The 22934-nt window shown below is 41.5% G+C and overlaps 1 protein-coding gene across 2 annotated transcripts in view; it reads left to right on the forward strand.

Annotated features, from left to right (window-relative positions):
• unm_sa1614 (un-named sa1614) overlaps positions 1-15438 on the forward strand; it is a 117213-nt gene extending 101775 nt beyond the window's left edge. The window contains exons 23-28 of one of the 2 annotated variants that reach the window (XM_052031150.1): positions 673-873; positions 1707-1767; positions 2097-2155; positions 3259-3440; positions 6760-6882; positions 11132-15438. In XM_052031150.1, coding sequence (XP_051887110.1) covers positions 673-873; positions 1707-1767; positions 2097-2155; positions 3259-3440; positions 6760-6882; positions 11132-11206 — 701 coding nt within the window. In that variant the 3' untranslated portion in view covers positions 11207-15438. The remainder of the gene's footprint in view (positions 1-672; positions 874-1706; positions 1768-2096; positions 2156-3258; positions 3441-6759; positions 6883-11131) is intronic. The other variant, XM_052031151.1, reaches the window with a different exon arrangement.
• Positions 15439-22934: the final 7496 nt, after the last annotated feature.

Here is a 22934-nt window from a genome sequence, read left to right on the forward strand (position 1 = left end):
AAATTACTTGAAATATTTTACGAATTCCTGTAGTCATAGGGTACTACAGCACAGAAACAGGTCCTCCAGCCCATCTAGTCCATGCTGACCTGATCTTCTGCCAAGCCCCATCTGCCTGCACCCAGACCATATCCCTCCAAACCCCTCCCATCCATGTACCTATCCAAACTTCTCTTAAATGTTACAATTGAACTCACATTTACCACTCGCTGGCAGTTCAGTGAACCCATATTTGTGGGACGTGGGTTCATTGTCCACCCCTAATTGTCCCTGAACTACATATTTTAGAATTACGTAGAACCCAGACTAGGTAAGGACAGCAATCGGTGAGTCACATGGGATCTTAAAACAGTATGATAGTTTTATGATACTGATATCAAATAGTTTCATATGGTTTTGCTTTTTCTGATTATTTGAATTTAAATCCAAAGATCATCTGGCCTGATGGAAATTGAACATGTCCCCAGATCATTAGACCAGGCCTTTGGCTGCTGGTCAAATAAACTACCTTGTACTTGAATCTTAGTTAAAGCTTCTGCTATCAAAATGTCATATTCATAATCTTACATGGTCGTAGAGAATGATGAGTTACAATGCAATTCAATTTTTAAAAATGCCCAACATATACGTAAAAGATCTATTCAAAGTTATGTGAACTTTGTTGTTTGGTAGCTCCAAGTGTTCCACCACCTCCACCCCCACCATTTGCTGTCCTCGCTCCTCCTGCTGGAACAGCAGCTTTTATCTCAGAAAGTCCATCAACAAAGAAACGACCACCCCTACCTCCACTCGTAACGAAACATAAACGGACGCTATCTGAACCTACACCAGCTGTGCCTCCTAACCCATTGAATCGCAAGCAGTCTTCATTTGGTACGTTTTATAAGCAAATGATTCTCATTTTCATTTATACTGGTAACCCAAAGAGATTGAGAAAAAACTCTGTTTTATATATAAATTTAAATAGATATCTGCAGCATAAAGGTCAACTCTAAAAGTTAGAGGTGCCACATTTTGTCATCTGGGCCGATAACAAAATTTATTCATGACCTTTCCTCTTGGCAATCAAAGCAATTGAGAGTGGTATTTCCAAATTACAATTTGTGCTCATATAAATAGTGCAGAGGAGTTGTGCCTGCCAACAATAAAAGTAGAAATGAAATACTTGCTATTTCTTTCCACATGGAATCAAGAAGACTATATGTTCTCATACTTCCAGGAAATTGGTAATTTTATGCACTTTAAAGTGGAGTCTAATATTGAGATGTACAGGTGCACCAGGAGCTTTTTCAGTTTTAGTCTCTGTGCTGCTGACTTGAAAATTGGAGCCAAATCTTCCTTGCCATCTCCCATCCAATTAACGGATGGGAGGAAATGTCACTCCACTACATTCTTTAGTAAGCTGAGCAGTTTAGAATGGTGAAGGTGCTAGATTCAGAGATTATCTTGGCAATTGGCTGAGATCAATGTCTTCAGTAAGGTCAGCCAGGCGTACAATGAGAGAAACTCAGCAGTGTATACTGGACATGACATATAGAAGGCAAATCTTGTTTAACTGAGCATGGGCATTATGAATGGTAAAGTCTATACATGTAAAAAGTTGGCTGCAGAAATGTTTTAAATAAATCATTGGTGAATACATTATCAATGTGACTCTTAAGCCCATAGCCTCTTTCATATATTCTCTTTTATTTTTTAATGTTTAGATTCTACTCCGCCATCCAGTCCATCTGCTACTATGGTGGATAGATTTTCACCAAAATCAAGGTTAGATATTAAGTTTTTCAACTTTACTGTCTTGCTATCCTTAGATTGAATTTTGTTATATCACAATACATGTATTTTCACAGTATTTGATTTCAAAATGGCAGCTTTGATTTCTTTGTAATTGGAAGAAATTAAGTTTTTAGCTTGAAAGCGTCCTAAAGGTTGCATAGTTTTCCACAGATTTCTTGCACAGACTTTATTTTCAAACATGTTAATGTAAATAATGGAAGCTATTTTTGTTTTCTATTGCAATCCATAACCATAGTACAAAGTGGGTAATATTTGTCTCAAGCTATATCATGTTCCTTTTCATTCCATTTGAATTTCAGTATTGGCTCTCCAAAAATCTCACCTGGTCTTCATTCTCTCCCAGAGTTACCAGAGACAGGTAAATCAGTTTATTATTGTCACATGTACTGAGGTACAGTAAAAAACTTTGTTTTGCATGCCATCCATACAGATCATTTCATCACATCAGTACATTGTGGTAGTACAACAGAAAAGCAATAACGGAATGCAGAATGTAGTGTTACAGTCACAGAGAAAGTGCAGTGCAGGTAGATGAGAAAGTGCAAAGCCATGACAAGGTAGATTGTGAGATCAAGAGTCCATTTTATGGTACAAGAGGTCCATTCAATAGTCTTATAACAGCGGGGTTGAAGCTGTCCTTGAGCCTGGTGGTACATACCAGGTAAGGACTACACGTCATTGTAAACTTAAAGCTTTGTTGCATTACCTTTGCATGTGAGTTACAGATTATATTCCACTGGGCATTTGTTTCTGAATTGTGAGGTACTTGCATCTTAGATTTTCTTTAAAAGAAGGAATTGTGTTTATAAATAGAGAACTAAAGAATGAAAATAAAATGTTTAGGGAGTTTGTTGATTTTTATTCTTGCCTTTGCGTTTAACAAGTGGCATAGAACAAGTTTTCTTCCCTTCCAAGTGGGAGATTTATCTAGCATGACTGCAGAATGTTCCCACCTTCTCCAGAGAAAGGCATCAGCAGTCTTCTGGTAACTCAGCTGTACCTCCTTTAATGTACGAGCTTGGACAATGAGTATCACAATGGGGTGTTGCATCCAACCCTGATATTGTTCTTGTCCTTATTTTTATGTGGCTTCTCAAAGCATGGTTTCCAACATGCATGGGAGGGGCAGGGCTTAGAGGGATATGGGCTGAGTGCAGGAAATATGGACTAGCTGGGTGGGCACTGTGGTCGGCATGGACTGGTTGGGTCGAAGGGCCTGTATCTGTGCTGTATTGCTCTATGACTCAGAACCACAATGGATGGTACATGTAACCATTGAATCTCGTATGCAGCCTTAAGGGGCATTCATTAATATTGTTTTTGAAGTATGGATATATTAGAATACTTCACATTTAATGTCTTTACTTGTAAATTCTTAGTTATTTCTATTAAAAAGCTGAAAGTATTGTACGAGTAAATAATGTACTAAGTTGTGACTTCATTAAATGCCTTATTTTCTAGTGGTTCAGAAGAAATCAGAACAAATCTACTCCATACCCAAAAAATCCCCAAATACTTCAGACGTCAGTCAGAGGTCACCATGGTCCACTAGTTCACCTTTAAGACCTTCGTTTGCAGAACCAAACAATGATACTTATGCTGTGCCTGGAAACCCAATACCACTCCCCCGTAAAGTAAATGTGGTAAGGAATTAAATCAGTCTTTGTGCAATAGATTAGAAATAATTGAATTAGCAATGTGGTACTCTGCTTTTCTGTTATATCTTGAAGGGGGTGGCACATCTGCCACAGCTAGGAAAGTTGCTGCCTGACAGCTCCAGCAACCTGGGTTCAATCCCGACCTTTACTGCTGTCTGTGTGAAGTTTACATGTGCTCTCTGTGACAACGTAGGTTTCTTCCCACGTCCCTGGAGAGGGTGCAGAGGAGATTCACCAAGATAGAATCATAGAGGCATACAACACGGAAACAGGCCCTTCAATTTATTGAGTCTGCAGCAAATATCAACTATCCATTTACACTAATCCTAAATTAATTCCATTGTTTTATTCTTCCTATATTCCTATCAATTACCTCCAGATTATACCACTCACCTACATACTAGGGTCAAGTTACAGTGGCCAATTAATCTAACTAGTATGTCTTTGGGATGTGGAACAAAACCAGAGTATGCGGTAGAAACCCCAGCGGTTACAGGGAGAATGTGCAAACTCCATACAGGCAGCACCTGAAGTCAGGATTGAACCAAGGACTAAGGTGCTGTGAGGCAGCATCTCTACGAGCTGCACCTCTGTGCCATTTCCCTGCACACCCCCACCAAGAAAGTGCCTGGGGTGGAGTGTCTCATGAGGAGAGATTCAATAGGTTGGGTTCTTGGAGAAGAGAAGCATGGGGGGGGGGGTGGAATCGTGAGAGAGGTGCATAAAAACATGAGGAACATAGAGATTGTAGACATAGAGTAAGTTCTTTGCCATCGCAGAGGTTTCTATAACCAGAGGACATAGGTTTAAAGTAAGAAATAAGAGGTTTCAAGGTGATATGAAGAAGAATTTTTTTCACTTAGCAGATGGTTGGAATTTGGAATGTACTACCTGAGAGGATGGTGGAGGCAGAAACTCTCTCAGCATTTAAGTTGTATGTAGACAAGCACTTGAATCACCAGGGTATGAAGGCTATGGACCAACTGCTGATAAATGGGATTAGTATAGATGGATACGAGATAGTCGGCATGGACAGGGTGGGCCAAAGGGTCTGCCGTAAGCTATCCCAGCAACGTGCAGGATGATAGATTATTTGGCCACAATAAATTGTCCCTTGTGTGAGAATGACAGGTAAAATCTGGGGAGAATTGATGGGAACATGGAGGGAATTAAATGAAATGACTATAAGTGGGTGGTTGATGGTCAGCACAGACTCAGTGCTCCCCACCTGTGATTTCTGCTGCTCTCCTGCTCTTCAGTGCTCCCCCTCACTGGGCTGCAAAGCCTGTTTCCATTTTGTATGACTCTAAGGATTTGTGAGTTATTTAAGTGATTATCAAACAAGATGAAAAGAGGGATGTAAATATTAAATTGGTATGAAAGAGAATTTAGAAGTTTTATTTTAGGTATTTATGGGTATGTGTAATGATAACCAGCAAACCAATATTTCCATGAGCCTGACAATTTCACTGCAATGCTTGAACTCTGCTTCAGATTTGCATGTCTATAGTTAGAGTTATTTTGTTAAAAGGGTTAAAGTAGACACTGTTTATGGTTTCCCAGGAATTCAGTATGTTCACTGAACTTAATCTCAGTGAGTTTATCCTATCCTCCTCCAGTGCTTACCTATAATAAGTGAAGTATTTAATAAACCTCCCTACCAATTTGCAAGGTTTGTGCCTGAGCAGTCTGGGGGCAAAGCCTCTAACCAGCAAACAGGAATGACAATAGAGCCATTGCTGGAACTCTGCAGAGCTTGGGCAGTGGGGCTGGGAAGACGGCATTGAAGGAGATCAGCTAGGTCACAGAAAGACAGAAAGTTGAAACTTCTGGTTTTCATTACATTCATTTCAAATGAACAAAGATCAGGAAGGTTTTATGGGTGCCAGTGTGTCCACTGCACTTAGCACCACTCAAGTAGATAGGCTGAAATTCATCCCCAACGTTTTAAACTGTGACACTGGGTTCCATGGTGATTTTGCAGTTTGAATATTTTTTGTTCACTCACTTTCCCAGAATACATCAATACTCTTCAGCCAAATGTCAGATGTACTCTTGGAATTCCAGAAATTTCTGCTCAAGAGTTTTAAGCAAATTGTCTGAAAGAAACTAGAGTACAATCTTCACTTTTTTTAAACCAGTTAATTTTTTTTTAGTAATTTTTAAATAGCGGTGTGCTTGAATATGTTTAAGAAAGAAATACTTGTTATGTACCTGTGAAAGGTATAGAAACCTATTGGTGCCTTGATTCTGCACCTTCAGAAGTTGAAGGGAAGTAACACTTAAGCCAGCATTCTGACAGAGAATCTTGCATGAAAATAGTTTGAGAAGTAACAAAAAAATACAGATTGGAATGAAATCTCTCAAACTGTTCACTTTCCTGATGAAATCTTTCACAGGTGGTTGTTTGGAACCTATCTCATCTGTTCGCAGAGATACTGGTCTTAACAAATATGTTACAAAGGGAGGACATAAATCCCTAGTAATAAAAGTGATAAAAGACTACATTTGCAAAACCCTTGTACAAACTCCAAATTCCAAATGTTATGCCCACGTCCAGAAAAGGATGCAAGAATACAGCCAGAAAAGACAGTCAGTTTAACCTCAATGGTGGTGAAGCTGCTTGAAAGTATCTACCAGAAGAAAATTAAAAATCTCTCAGGAAAGTGTGGATTAATAAATGAAAGGCACTTTGGACGTTAAGGGCAAATCAGGTTTAACCAGTTTGATTGAGTTTTTTGTTGAGATAACAAAGAAGGTTGACAAGGGCACAGATTTGCTGAAAGAGCCAAGGGACACAAGAGGAAAAGCTCTTACTTGAAATGAGCAGCTATGCTTTGGAAGTCACTGCCTGGTAGGTAGTGGAGTTTTCAAAGGGGAATTGGTTAAACTTCTGAAGGAAAAAGAAATCGGCACTACAGGGGAAAAGCCAGAGAATGGGTCGAACTAGATTGGTCTTACCGAGAACCTAGAACAAATTACCTCTATCCTTAGTGGTTTTATAATATTTGAAAATAGACAGCACAATGAAACATAAATAGAAATAAGTATACTTAAATAATTATCAATGATTTTATTGCAATTTTTTCTTACATCAATGCCTGCATTTCCTTATTTCTTAGCGGGAGTTCACAAGGCTAAATAGCATTCCCATTCCCTGAAGCACTGCCCTTGTTAGGTCCAGTCCTGCCCAGCAAGCTCACTGCAAGCATCAGCTGAAAAAGGAAAGCAGTTTTGTTGGGAGTCGATGCTAAAAACAGCCTGTTAATTAAAGTTAAGCCACGTATAATTATTTGTTTCACAGACAAAACCCAGAATTCGTAAAGGAAGAGCCATTTACAACTGCACCGCAGATCATCCTGATGAACTTACATTCGAGGAGGGAGAGGTGATTGTAGTTATTGGAGAGGAAGATAAGGAGTGGTGGGTATGTATCCATCTCGTGGTGTATCATTACGTTGCCAGAGAAAGATCATTTACCAGCCTCAGCCAGTTTGGTGCCGCATTTATTTATTTTGCCGCATTTATCACTATGTTGGAAATGAATAATTACTCCTCCTTCATCCTCTGCATTGTTGTGCAATGCAAGAGTCAGAAGGCAGCTGCTCAGCTGAGCTCAGAATAAGTATTTCCATAGAATCACCAACCTTTTACAGCAGATTGCTTTGTGTGTTGTTTCAGAGATTTCTATTATTTAATTCTCAGCACAAAGTACATGATCTCTGAAACGGTAAGGTGATTTCCAACAGGCCAAAAATTGTAACCCCCATGAATGCAATAAAGAATAATTGGTATGTCAAGAATGGTATAATGCAAATGAATTTATGATGATGTCTCTGTAAATGTCAATCGTACAATTCTCCATACTACAAAAGCCTCCTCTTTCCTTTCATTGCCAAGAACAAATTTTAACCAAATCTTAAACGTGCTCTATGCTCGTGATTATTATAAGAGCCATTTTGCAGAAGTTGAGCTTTATGTCTGCATAACAATTATAGTTACAGATGAGCGAGAAAAAAGCTACCTTTTCATTTGCAATAAACATTACAAGTAATGACTGAAGGGTAATACATATTGCTGTACTTAATCATTAGGGATATGAATTTATGTTCATTATTTTAGTTATGTTATTAGGGTATATTTCATAACTACACTGAATCATAAGTGGCACTGTAGGAGTTATGTATATAATCTGAGCAAGTTTAGAACAGTACTGAGAGAATCCTACATTGTCATGAACTTCTGTCTCCCTATTCAGATAAACTGAAGTTAAATTTAAGAACTTGAGGCACTGAGTTCAAGAGTCAGGAAGTTATGTTGCAGCTTTATAAAACTCTAATTAGCTGCATCTGGAGTAATTGCATTCAATTCTGGTTGCCCCCGCTATAGGAAGGTGTGGAGGCTTTGGAGAGGGTGCAGAAGAGGTTTATCAGGATGCTGCCTGGATTAGAGGGTGTGTGCTATAAGGAGAGGTTGGACAAACTTGGGTTGTTTTCTCTGGAGCGGCGGAGGCTGAGGGGAGACCTGATAGAAGTTTATAAAATTATGAGAGGCGTAGATAGAGTAGACAGCTGATATCTTTTTCCCAGGGTTGAACTGTCTAATACCAGAGGGCATGCATTGAAGGTGAGAGGGCGTAAGTTCAAAGAAGATGTGCAGGGCAGGTTTTCTTTACACAGAGAGTGGTGGGTGCCTGGAATGTGTTGCCGGGGTGGTAGTGGAGGCAAATATGATAGATACAGTTAAGGTCTCTTACATAGGCACATGAATATTGCAGAGAATGGAGAGATATAGACATAGTGTAGGCAGAAGATATTAGTTTAGTCGGGCATTTAATTACCAGTTTAATTAGTTCGGCACAGCATCGTGGGCCAAAGGTCCTGTTCCTGTGCTGTACTGTTCTATGTTCTAAATAATACTCGGGAATGCCTTGCCCAACATTCCTCCCAGCCGCTTTAATTAAACAAAGATTAACTGTTACTCTTTGTTGTTTATGGGATGTTGCAAGGGATGAGTGGCTGCCTTGTCTCCAAAATTCTGACATACTGTGGGAAGCTTCAAAAAGATGATGAAGCAATATAGAAATACTGCAAAATATATCAGTAGAACTTAAATAGCAAAAAAGTAATTCCAGTTGGAAGTTCTATAGATCAGATTTAGAATTGTGCCACAGTGGGTTTTGAGCTAAGTTTCATTACTTGGCTAAAGGAATAAAACCTATGATTAACTTTTGAGCCCAGTCCAATGTAGATTATAGGAAAAAATAACATTGGGGGAATAATGAGTAGAGGTATAAGACAGATGTTAGGTGTATATTCAGGAGCCTTTTGAAGGAGGGGAATGTAACAAGGCGAAGATGTAGAGGGAAATTCCTGTAGTGTGGAGTGATGCATTAGCTGAAAATATAGGGCAGAGAGAATGGAATTGTCCAAAGTCATTCAAGTGATTGGAATTTTATGCTGGAACTAGAAAGTCATGGCGTATATAGAACATTTCTTGCCCCAGAGAGTTTCACACACAATTAATTTTTGAAATCTAAGCACAGCAACCAAAGTGCAAAGCTGCAATAAAATGAATGACTATATTAATCAGAAAACATGACTTGAGTACTCTGATTTTGTTCAAAATGGCTGAGAGATTTTTTGCATCCAACGGATTAGATGAGGCCTTGATGTATTGATCAATTCAAAAATAAGATACATTTTTCACCATGTCCTAAAACCATCTGCAAATTTGGATGAATCCAAGTGAAAAGCTGCAAATACCCACTGGGTGTTCTGGCACAACATGCCACTGAAGGCCACAAATCAGCTGGCTTCAGCATAGTTTCACACAGCAGGTCGGTCCCATTGGGAGGATCTAATCAGTGGTGGGGTTAAGGGTGACAAAGGCCTATCAGATGGCGGTAATAATTTTACCCTTCCCAACCCTTCACAAACTCTACCGCTCCTCCAAGGACTTCCCGAGCCATTTCTGAAGCAGCTTTTCAAACCACTATAAACCTGGAACAAAAGGACCTAGAATGCATCCAAACAGTCCTTGGTACAGCAGCAATTCATTTCTTTTCTTCCAACCAAATGCAATGTATTTGGTGTTCATAATGTGGCCTTGACTGCCTTAGAGAAACCAAACCTGATGGGGTGAGCCACATTGCAGAGTACTTGCACTCAGTCTGCAGGACCGATGCTGAGCTTCCTGTTTCCTGCCACTTTAGTTAGCAACGTGCCATTCCCACATTGATCTATCTGTCTTTGACCCACAGCACTGTTAAAAGAAGGTGCAACATAATCTTCATAAGCAGCACTTCCTCTTCCTTCTGAGCATGTTGCAGCTTTCCAGACTCAAAACTGAAATCAACAGCTTAATGTAACTCACACCCTCCATTTGTATCAGAACTCATCCATCAGTAATATCGACTAACTTATTCTCCCTCCATTAGCATGGCCTAACCTGCTTAGTATTCCCTACCGCTCTGTATTTCACAGCTTTTATATTTTTTGCGTTATTTTTTTTCTTTGACTGCCTTTTTCTCACTAGTATTACATGTCTTTGAAATCATAAATCTGCAGCTGCTATAAAACTGAATAAAAAAGAACAGAAAATACTGGAAATATTCAACAGGCTCTTTGACCTGAAATGCTAAGTCTGGTCCTCTTCTCACAGATGCTGCCTGACCTGCTGAGTAGTTCCAGCATTTTCTGCTTCTATTTAAGTGTCTTTGTTTATGTTATATCTCTATAACTCTCTGTCAACCAAATTACTTCATCAATAGCTTATCCCTAGAGCAATCCTGTCCTCACCCTGTCAGAGACATTCCTTTGTCCCATCCAATCCAACCCTATCCTCTCTGCAATTTAAAACTAACAGGTTTTCTCTGTTTCTGAAACATTAACTCTGTTTCTCTTTGCTGAGTGTTTCCAGCATTTTTGGTTTTGATATCAGATCTCCAGCTTTATTTTCCTGTTCTTCCCTTTCATATGTAAAATTAATAATCCTGATCTTGTAACTGAAGTGGCTGTCCTGTTTGTACAGTTATATAACCTCCTCCAGGATTACTGAAACCCACTTAAAGGGCCCCCAGCAATGGAATCACATGAGCACTTTTTGCTTAGGGGATCTCCTTGATGCCCATTTGATGCATCTCTGCGAGGTTTCCTTATATCAAGTCAGTACAATCAAAAAATATGCATCACGTTCAATAATACAACAGTCCTTCAGCACAGATTCAAGACGCCAGATTATATGGAGTGGTCATGTCCAGGAATGGGGCATTAAGTCACAATAATCTGGTTTCAAGGTGAGATTGCTGTGTCAAGGTGGTGTAATGATGAGAACATTTAATTAGCTACGTACATCAGGATAATAGGATAACTTGCATATTTCATCATATTGTTCCCATAATGAGCTGGGACTTTGTTGTAATCAGTGGCAGAAAATTGACAGTTTTAGGTCAGTTGCCCGATACCTGCAGAACCCGATGTTTGATCCCGTCAAATACAAAGGAATTGAATGACTGTGTAAAAGGCAGTTGAGGGCAGTGGGATGACTGATCTGATATCACCCATCTTGTGCCACTGCCTGAGACAAATTATTACCCCATTGAGTTTTCTCAATACAGTTAGTGCATCATTGAATTGATTTAAATAAAGTAACTACTGTTTTCTTCCTTGTATTAGAATGGCTACATAGATGGACAGCCTCACAGGAAGGGTCTCTTCCCAGCCTCCTTTATCCAGTTGCATACAAGCTAACAACTACCATCCCTCAGGCAGGGATGTTAAAGATATACGATAAGACCAACGTTATTCGCTTCTGCCAAATTATTTTCTCCTTGAGAGCTAGAAGCGTTTATCGATTTTACTGAAAGGTATTCATCACCTGGAAGCTATCTTTGTGACCATGAAGAGTGAGCCGGCAGCCCTCCTGTGGGGAAAAGTTACAATGGTTCATCAGGCAGTTTGCTGAAAGCCTAACGTGTGGGTCGCCTTCAGGAAAGATCCAAATTGCTGCTTTAAGGCAGGTGATTGTTTACTTAGTGTGACAATAAATGTGCGTCTTACTGTAACTTGCTAATACTTGTTGGTATATATAAAAAAATCTTTGTTTCCAACCAGTGAAATAATTCAGTAATGTGTTTGAGGATTTGGAATGGTCATCAAACAGCATTGTTGTAAATTAGCCAAATATATATGGAAAAAGCCTATTCTTGTTAGAAATGATTGTGTGGTAAAGTGGTCAAAGACTGACAGGTGTCAAGAAGACAGGAGCAACTCTCTCCCTGTCACTAATTCCACTTTGGAATGTCACTTGTAAGCAAACAGCAATCGTGACAATCTGTACCTGCAAGCAGCCACTTGTGTGGAAGGGAACAAAGAATGTAAGGAAATTATGAGGAAGTATGTGGACTTTTAGTTTTTACAAAAATGGAAAGTAATAATTTTTCAAATGTTACATGTTCATGTCAAATATTTTAACAAGAAAATCAATTCCTAAACTATTCTTTAAAATATGGTAGGTGTTAAATTATCAAAACCAGATTAGGCTTGTGTTACTGTGCAATAAGTGTGCATGTATGGATGGCTGAAGTTCATGATATGGATCAGGATTGAAATAAAAAGTGTATTTGATTGTAATCTTCACCCCTCCAAATAAATGGCACCAGAAGGAAGAAGGAGTGGGAGTGGATGTCCGTGGTATTCCTAGTTTAATGCTGGAAATGCTGCCCAGATTTTTACTGGGTGGATTTGTATAAGGGAGCTACCTCTCCGGAGCATGAACTGCTTTTCTTTTTGAAATTGGTATTTAAGTCTCATGAAGAGATATCAGAAGTTCAGCAACACCATCTAGAGTTTAAAGCAATCATGAGAGTGATTTGTGCATTTCGCTTGTGTAAAAGCACGCTACTGTGTGTGCAGTAACTGGTGAATTGGACAGTGAATGGATTTTTATAAAGTGAAGATCCCACACCCATGGACAAAAAAAAGACTGATATTGGCATCATAAATTAGAAACTACGCATTGATAGCGGATGTGCAGTCAGAACAATTATGAAATTTACCTCCAAGTCAAGTAGTGATTCCATTTATCCCAACAGTGCATTTGTTCAGACACACTCTGCAGATGCAGCTTGAATTTACTGTTAATCTAAAAATCGAGTGCAAATGTTGATTATACATGGTTGATATGAAATCTGAAATCATGTCGCCACATCATTTCACAGAAAGCAGTAAATGATTTCTGTTAATTTAGTCTAAACATGACACACATAAAGTGTTGACATTTGCCTTGTGCACATTCTGCCACAATGCAAATATCATGGTGAGGTTCATGATCATTTATTTGTTCCCAGACTGGACTCCATGTCTCTGAATGAAAATAGGAACCCGAGTTAGGATCAGTATGAAATGGATTGGTGCAATCTAGAGCTATGAAACTGTTGTTTTTTGTTGTTTTTATTAAGTTTTGATGATTCCAGATCACTCCAGGATTCTGATTGCTGTCCCTGCAAAGTGTACTAAATATTTTCTTAAGTGTATTTTAAAGGTGAATCCCACCTTCACTATCATTGTGAATAAATTGAAAGCTCAGTGATTGACTTGATTATTGTGTCCAGCTCTCCAGTTCAGATATTCTCCAACTTCTTACCAAACAAAAGTTTCCATTTGGAGTACTGAGAATGTGATAACCAAAAAGGGCTTTTACTGTGATATTTCACAAAAGGTTAAGTGTGCTCTCCTCCAAAGGCAAGCACCATGTTACCAGCTGGATCATGAATGGAATTTACTTACAAAGTTTATAGCAACAAAGAAAAACACACAGTAGATAATTGATGAAATAATGGTCAACTTGCATACTACGTTCATTTATTTCCAAAAATAAAAATAACAGTATTCAAAATCTAAGTTTCATTCAGAATATCCTAGCTTGAGTCTTTCAAGGTCAGAACTTGAACACATTTCTGTTCTGGAATCCCACTTGAAGCAAATGGTGAAAGGAGACATTTGCAATCAGACCCTACTTTACACTTTCCCCTAGATAAAACACCTTGCTTGATGTGAACAGAGCCTTCCTGTATTTCTGGGTTCAGACTCTCATCTATATGTCACCCCTCGTGACTATATCCTGGAGACAGGAAGATGAAACCACTTTTGCCACTTTATGGTGCCTTCCCCCACCTCACCCCAATTTCTTGGAGCTGTTTCTGCAGGATATCCAAAGCTTTATCCACTCAGCCAAGAATTAGCCAACATAGATAGACTGCTGGAACTGGCATTAATTATGCTAATGGACCAATAATACTTCTCCAAAATTAAATAATCTTCAGGCTGTCCAGAACTTTTCTGCCTGCCATCTAACGTGACATCTTCACATTTGTCTGTCTGCTCCAAGCTCCATTTTCCCATTACCTCTCATCTTGCTAATATCCATTCGCTCCCAGAACCCTGACACCTCAAATTTAAATTTGTGCCCATCCATTGCTAAACTCCCTGTTGCCCTGACTCTACTTGTAGGTTCCTCCTCCTCCCTTCCTTCACCACTAACAAGGTCTTCAGCCTAAATGCCGTACTCTATATTTCCTCGCTAAACCTTTCTGCGTATTGGCTTTTAAGCCTTTTATAAAATGTAATTGATTCATCTTTAGTTGAACCCTTAGTAATGTTATGTTATATTGGTCAACAACCTTTTTCTCCCCCTCCCAATATTTCTGTGAAGCACCAGGGAGTGATATTTCCTAATGAAAGTGTTCTCTAAAGGCAGATGTTTATTTAATTTGCAACTGTTCCCAGCACAGTCCTGCTGCTGTGCCCGGAATTCAGGGCATCTAACCATTTTTGGGGAGCTTCCACACTGCAGGGCCAGAGGAGGGTGAACTTTCTAAGACCACCAAAAGATCTCCAGACCTAGTGTCCTGATGAAGGGTCTCAGCTCGAAATGTCGACTGTTCATTTCCCTCCATAGATGCTGCCTGACCCACTGAGTTCCTCCAGCATTTTGTGTGTGTTGCTCCAGACCCAGTGTTCCTGCTGACTCTGTAAGGAAGGTAGCATTTACCCTCTTCACCACTGATAATCCAGCTGCCTGAGAGACGTGGATTAACACCAAGTTTCTCTGGTGTGCCTTAAATGGACTGTCAGCCAATGAAGAGGCAGGAAATGAAGTTTGTGGTACCGTCAGGTCCCTCTTATAGGCTGATCCTGCCTGAACCTCCTCTACACACAGCCATTCCTCTTTGTTAATAAGAATGCAAAGGGTCCAGAACATGCAAATTGATTTTAAAAGCAGAAAGTACAAAGTATATTCTACTTACAGTATTTGTGTGTTCATTCATTGAGCCTATGGAGGCACTCCATTGTTTGTTGGCAATCTCTTCAGAGGTTCAGCAAGTTCCTGTGAGTAAATATTCAGATTGTAACTGCTTACTGCAACAAAAACGTTGATTCCACAATAGTACTGTGGGCAAACAAAATAGAGAATTATGGCTTTGTTTATAAGAACATAGACAATGCAGCAAGCAGGGACTCTAGAGACAGCCTGGGTTATTACATCCTTTAACCTGTTCACAATTTTAATAGGAGGTGATGTTCTTTAAAACAAAGGAAAAGCTTGCAACAATATAGTGCCTTCCCGCATCTCAGAAACAATGCATTTTCACACATACATTAATTAGTTTGAAGCATGACAGTAGGTCTTAGTTAAGCAACCTTATTGCATTTGCAGTTGCTCAATATTAAAGACTATCATACAGTATTTATTATGCCAAATGGTTTATTTTGCAAACCTTGTTAATAGATTTTGTTTCACTTTCACTGTGTTCTATGTACATGTTGATGTATCAAGCATCTGTGGCATACTTCATTTCTACTTTGTTTTTACTATTGTATCAAAGAAGAATCATGTTATTTTTGCAAAAAGTGTATGATGTTACTTAAAACTGTGTTGAATCAACTGTGGTATTTGTAACAATTAAAAGTAATGTAAAGACCTTGATTATTTTTCTCATTTTAAAACTATTGACATTAACAGTAAATATAAGTACTTCACAGGTTACATACCTACGTGGCTTCCTAGATTGTATGATGTGTTTTTTTTCTGGTTGAGAGGAGAATCAATTCTTCGTCTTTGCTGAAGTGGCTAATGTGAGCCAGGCTGATGTGTTACCAGTCCTGATGCAGGGTTTCGACCCGAAACATTGACAATTCCTGCCCCCCGCCCCCCCCCACCCCCCCCACAAATGCTGCTCGACCCACTGAGTTCCTCCAGTATATTGTGCCCTTGACCACCAAGGGGAGGGGGTAAAATCAGCCAGGATTCCTGTAGCTGAACACTTTCAGAGATCCTTCAGCCTTTCTCTACAGTCATCCATATTGTGAACAAGGAGCAATTCCATTAGATCCTTCTACCCATCCCACTCCACCACCGTGACAAGTTGGGTTCAGTTAAACAAGGCAATAGTGGACTGTTGGTTTTCACAACACCTATACGGAAGAAATACACCAATATCAAATCATATCAGGTAAATTGATTACTTTTTTTTCATGTTTTGCTTTGATATGTTTAACCTGTGTGAAGTCAGTGCAGTATGGCTCAACAAGGTCATGTGCGAGCAACTGTGAGTGAGGTAGTGCTTTGCACATGACATCAGTGCAATCATAGAGAATGTCCTAAATTAGTCTCAGGACAAACTCGCTGCACTTGTTCTTAGCAATGTTCAGGTTGTTACAGGCATGAGAGATCTGGTACTCTTCATAACACTCAAAAAGGACCATCTCCCTTTGAAATCTTCTAAATGAACCATTGTGTTTCATAGCTTTGAACCAGGACCTTAAGCCATCATAACCCTGAAACAACGTCATCGCATTGACATAGAATCATTGTTTTCCATCGCCTTAGAAGTAGACGATTATCATTCTAAGCCTTGAAACAAGGTCAGAAAGATCAATGAGTGTACTTAATGAAATTACAGGTATCTCTGGTTTAATGTGACAATATAAATCATTCTCCAGTTTTATTATGTTGAATGAATATTGTAGAGAAATAAAGAGCTCTCTGTTAACAGTAGTTGACCTGAAATAGACTGATGTGTGGAAACTGTTGGCAGCTAAAGGGAGAGGTTGTTTACAATTTGTTCAAACCTCAGACAATTCATTGATACTTCAGCTAGGACAGAAGCAGTACTAGAACTGGTTCTGGGTAAGGAAGAGTAGGCAGTGAAAATGCTGGGAAATGTTCAGAAACTTGTACACAAAACACAATTAAGTTCAAAGTAAGAGAAGTCAGGAAACATAAAGGTCAAATTGGTGCTGAGTGCACTGTTGTTCATCGTCTAAGTCAACGACTTGGATGAGAATGTAGTTGACATGTTTAGTAACTTTGTGGATGACACCAAAGTTGATAGTATAGTGGACAGTGAAGAAGGTTATCTAAGATTACAACAGGATCCATATCAACTGGGGAAGTCGGCCAAGGAATGGCTGATGGAATTTAACTTGGACAAGTGTGAGGTGTTGCACTTTGGGAAGTTAAACCAGGGCAGTGAATGGTAGGGCTCTGGAGAATCTTGTGGAACAGGGCGACCTAGGAACATAGTTCCCTGAATGTGGCGACACAGGTACACAGGGTGGTGAAGAAGGCTTTTGGAATGTTTGTCTTCATCGGCCAGGGCAGGGTTGGGATGTACTACACATTGGTGAGACTGCACCGGGAGTGTGTGTGGTTCTGGTCGCCCAGCTACAGGAAGGATGTCATGAAGCTGGAAATGGTGCAGAAAAGATTCACGAGGATGTTACCGGGACTGGAGGGCTCGAGTTATAAGGAGAGGCTGGATAGGCTGGGACTTCTTCCCTGGAGCGTAGGAGGCTGAGGGATGACATTATGGAGCTTTATAAAATCATGAGAGGCGTGTCCTTTTCCCAGGGTAGGGGATTCTAAAATAGAGCACATAGATTTGAGGTGAGTTAGCAGGCTGTGACTAGTGGTGTCTATAGCAATGATCAGCTGACAACACAAAGCTCGACGATATTGAAGAGGATGTAAAAAAAATCTTCAAGAGGACGCCCACAAGCTGACTGAGTGGGGTGAATATGGCAGATGGCAAATGACATGGAGAAATGCGAGATCATCCACTTTGGTGCAAGCCCTCCTGTCCAGAAAGGCAGAGGATGTTTAAATGGTGTGAGATCGGGTAATGTTGATGTGCAAGGGGATGTGGGTGTCACTGAGGCTAACAATATAGTTGCTGAAGCAGTTAGCTGGGCAAATGGCTTTGAATACAGAAGATGCAATATAATTATATAGGGCTTTGGTGAGGCTTCATTTGTGTATTCTGTGCAATTTTGTTCTCTAAAAATAAGCTATATTTGACATAGCTGGAGTGTAGCAAAGGTTTACCAAACTGGGTCCTGGAATGGAGGTTTGCGGTATAACAGACTGGACCTGCATTACCTAGTTTGGAAGAATGAGAGGAGGTCTCATTGAAACTCTCAAAACTCTTTCAAGGCTCATCATGCTGGATGCACAATGGATGCCTCCCTTGGCTGAGGGATCTAAAACAATGGGCTGCAGTCTCGGGGTAAGGGGTCAGCCACACAGCTCTGAGATGAGAAGGAATTTCTTCACGGGGAAGTTGGTGAATCTTTGGAATTCTCTACCCGAGGGGTTCAGTCACTGAGTTCGTCTGAAACAAGATTCCTGGATAATAAGGGAATCAAGGGATATGGTGACAGATGCACCATAGAAAGCATCCTATCCGGATGGATCACAGCTTGGTACGGCAACTGCTCTGCCCAGGACCGCAAGAAACTGCAGAGAGTTGTGGATGCCGCCCACTCCATCATGCAAATCAGCCTTCCCTCCATTAACTCCGTCTACACTTCCCGCTGCCTTGGGAAAGCAGCCAACGTAATCAAGGACCCCTCCCACCCCAGTCCTTCTCTCTTCTCCCCTCTCCTGTCAGGCAGAAGATACAAAAACTTGAGAGCATATACTACCAGGCTCAAGGACAGCTTTTATTATCCTGCTGTTATCAGACTCTTAAACAGACCTCTCAGTCGCTAAATCTCCCAGTCTACCTCGTTGTGGCCCTTGCACTTTATTTGACTACCTCGTTAACCTCGAGAGCCTTGTTAGCACAGTAGGCAGCATGTCAGTCTCATAATCTGAAGATCGCGAGTTCGAGCCTCACACAGGGCACTAGTTTTATGAGGGCAGCATGGTAGTGTAGCGGTTAGTGTAACACTACTACAGCGTCACCAGCCTGGGTTCACTTCTAGCCACTGTCTGTAAGGAGTTTGTACGTTCTCCCCGTGACTGCATGGGTTTCCTCCGGGTGCTCCGGTTTCCTCCCACATTCCAAAGACGTACAGGTTAGGAAGTTGTGGGCATGCTATGTTGATGCCGGAAGCGTGGCGACACTTGTCGGCTGCCCCCAGAATACTCTACGCAAAAGATGCATTTCACTGTGTGTTTCGATGTAATGTGACTAATAAAGATATCTTACCTGCACTGTAGTTTCTCTGTAACTGCAACACTATATTCTGCATTCTGTTTTCCTTTTTACTACCTCGATGTACTAATGTATGGAATGATCTGTCTGATGGCACGCAAACAAAAGCTTTTCACTGTATCTCGGTACATGTGACAATAATAAACCAATTACCACAACAGCACTGAGGCAGAGCTCAGCCTGTTCCTGAGCAGGCTCCAAGGGCTGGATACCCAACTCCTTATCCTATTTCTTACGTTTCTAAGTATTTCCTGTTCAGTATAAATATCAGCAGGAGACCGTTCCATTCAAAAAGATGAGGTTGGGACTCCCCTGATGGGCTCTTCCGAGGAACGGCCAGCCTGAAGGTGAAATTTTGCCTGTTATAACAGTGTAGCAACTTACTATTTCACGTGGATACGGATGAACAGAGAGTTGGACTATTGTGCTGTATAATTTGTGGGTTCTGTAAAATAAAGCAGTGTAATGAAGGTCAGGACATATCTGAAGGTGAATTGCAGGATGCAATGTTTAATGCACTGTACTCATGCAGTCAGTGTGAGAGGGACTGAGCAGGACTTGGTGTGGTGCAGGATACAGGCTGTGGAGTTTCCAACAGATTGGAACTTCAGAAGGGTGGAGATTAGAAATGCAATGAGGGGAGCATCGGAGATTCAGACTCACTAGCCTGCAAATTCCACAGTGTCTCAACAGTCGAGCCTGTGACTGGGTTGTGGGCCTGCCCCCTGCACATTTTCAGAGAGCCAAGGCTGTTTGGGAGGGGGTAGAGAGAGCCCATAGGTGCAGGGCCATTGGGACCCAGGATAAGGTCAGCATTCAGGGATGGTCAGGGGATTGGAGGGCATTACACTGCTTAGGTAGTGGAGTGATTGTTGGGGCTTGGATTAATTGGAAAATTGGGACCAGTAAGGCAGGGGGGAGGGGGGGGTGGATCAGTGGGTGGGGCGGCTTGAGGTATGGACCAACCAGGGGTAGAGTGTGTGGAGTGTGAGGGTGGTTCAGTGCCACGGGTGGGTGGGACTGGTGTGGTGGGTAGGGCTGAGGGTGTTGTGGGTGGGGCTAGGGGCTGTAGTGGGTGGGACTAGGGGCTGTAGTGGGTGGGGCTGAGGGTGGTGTGGGTGGGGCTACAGGTTTTGTGAGTGGTGTTTGCTGAAGGAAAGAGACACGTTTGAGACGTCCTGCACTGGGTCTCAGTCTGGCACAGTACTTTGAAGACCTGGTTGCACTGGGAGTGTCCAACGGCAGCCATTCCTAGGATAACTTGGCCAAATTTTCCCCATCAGTGGCCAACAGCAAGGACCAGGAATGGCCAATCAAATTTCTGAAGTGATTCACAGTGATCCAGAACTGGCCAACATCGTCTCTGACCCCGTGGTGCACCACAGCAGGGACAGTCCAGGACCCAGGAGATTTTCAGTGGTAGAGCAGTCTGTATGTAAGTGAGGAGGAAGACGTTGGATGCGGGGGTAGTCCAATTTCAATTAAAAATCAATTGTAAAGAAACTGGAGGATTTGCTCTGAGTTTCCCTCTACAGAGGAGTTATGTGGTCCATCACTGATAACATTGCAGTTCATGACATTGATTGGGAGTTCCCAGAGATGAAGAGAAAACTCAGGACCTCTGCTGACAATACACAACCGCTGTGACAAGTGTGGCTGTACTCATGAACGACAGATCAACCTTTCCTCATGCAATGGGATGAGACCCATTGGGAAGAGACCTTTGGGATGAGACCTACTGGGATGAACCCCATTGGGATGGGACCCATTGCATCACAGGCTCATTGCTTGGTCCCTTACTGGAATATTGTCCTATGATGCTGGATCATAACAGGAGTTCCATTCTTCAGCAGACCGACCAGGGTGGTCCATGGTGCATTCCTGTGATTCTATAAATATCCTTCTCCACCACAGTCAAAATTACTGCCTAAATTTAAATTGTAATTGCTTTGAATTATAGATTAAAACAGCACAGAAACAGCTCATCCATTCTGACCAAGATTCCCATCTAAGTTAGTCCCATTTGCCTGCACTTGGCCCATATCCCCCTAAACCTTTCCTGTCCACAGACTTGTCCAAATGGCCTTTTAAATATTGTTATTGTACCTGCCTCAACCACTTGCTCTGGTAGCTCGTTCCACATACTGACCACCCTCTGGGTGACAAAGTTGCTGGAGAGATATAATTTGAGGCTGTAGGTAGCTTGGACAATGACAGTGTGATGGTGTGTTAGTGACAACATTAAAGTGCCTTCATCAAGGTGAACACCTCATATCTAATGATCGCACTCACTGGTCATGTAGCAAACACAACAGCTATTTCTTGTTGTCTGCAAACAACTGCTCGTTACCCTTCAGTATAGGGAAGTATCAAAGTCAAAGTCAAGTTTATTGTCATCTGCACAAGTCCATGTGTGCACAGGTGCAATGAAAAACTTACTTGCAGCAACATCACAGGCACAGAGCATCAGAGACACAACATTCACAAGAAAAAACATAAATTAAACATAAATTATACACAATTTTTACAAGAAAGAACACAAATAGAACAAAAAAGAAACAAGGGGCAAAGTGGTCCCGGTGTTGCTGTTCTGAGTTAGTGATTAGGGTTGTGCCGGTTGGTTCAAGAACCAAATGGTTGAAGGGAAGTAGCTGTTCCTTGGTGGTGTGGGACTTCAGGCTTCTGTACCTCCTGCCCAATGGGAGCTGTGAGAAGAGGGCATAGCCTGGATGGTGGGGATCATTGATGATGGATGTTGCCTTTTTGAGGCAGTGCCTCCTGTAGATACTACCGATGGTGGGGAGGGATGTGCCCGTGATGTATTGGGCAGAGTCCACTGCTCTCTGCAGCTTCTTACGTTCCAGCGCATTCAAATTGCCGCCCCAAACCATGATGCAACCAGTCAGGACACTTTCAACAGCACACCTGTCGAAGTTGGTTAGAGTGTTCGGTGACATGTCGAACCTCCTTAACCTCCTAAAAAAGTAAAGTATCTCCTCACAGGGGAGTAGCAAGATTAAAAAAATGACCAAACAAGGTGATACTTGGAAAGGAGAGTTGTGTTAAAGTGGGGAGGTGGAGTGGTTGAGGTAAGGACGGGGCGCCTAGAGGTGGGGATCCACAGGAGGAGAGAGACCTTAGATGACTGTGTTACTAGGCAAGGGTGCAAGGATACAGTGGAACGATGTCACAAAGGGATTGAATCAGAAGCTACATGAAAACACCAAGTGTTGGGGGAAGGGAGACACCAAAGACCGCAGATGCTGGAATCTGGAGCAACACACAATCTGCCGGAGGAACCCAGCGGGTCGAGCAGCATCTGTGGGAGGAAAGGAATTGTTGACGTTTCGGGTGGAAACCCTGCATCAGGACTGAGAGCGGAGAAGGGAAGTGGCCAGTATAACGATGAGAGAAGGGGAGGGGTGAGACAGGAGTCCAAGGTGATTGGCGGACTGAGGAAGGCTGTGAGATGACAGGCAGGTGGTGCCAGGTAGGGGAGGTGAACAGGGGTAGAGTTGGGATGAAGTGGCAGGTGAATGATAGATGGAGGCAGACAGAGAGAGAGAGAGAGAGAGAGAGAGAGAGAGAGAGAGAGAGAGAAAGTAAAAGTGCTTGGGGAATGCTGACTGTATGGGCTAGGAGAGAACAGAAGAACAAAGAAGGCTCCAAAGGAACAAAGAGATCTTGAATATCTTAAAAGCAGAATATGCTGGTAATGCCAAGTAGCTGAGGCAGTTTTCATGGAGGGAGGAACAGAAAGACTTCTGAAAGACCTTCTATCTGAAACATTAACTCTGTTTCTCCCTCCCCAGATGCTGCCTGACCTGCTGAGTGTTTCCAACACTTGCTGCTTTTAGCTCAGCTCACCAGCGTCCATGGGGTTTTGCTTCTGGATCCTCTGTTTGAAGTTATTCTGTCTTTTGGAAGATAAAAAGGGATGTCATTGGTAAAAATCTCAGATGGCGATAAGGAGACGT

The sequence above is a fragment of the Pristis pectinata genome, chromosome 16, assembly GCF_009764475.1.
Source record: "Pristis pectinata isolate sPriPec2 chromosome 16, sPriPec2.1.pri, whole genome shotgun sequence".
In the NCBI taxonomy this organism is placed as follows: domain Eukaryota; kingdom Metazoa; phylum Chordata; class Chondrichthyes; order Rhinopristiformes; family Pristidae; genus Pristis; species Pristis pectinata.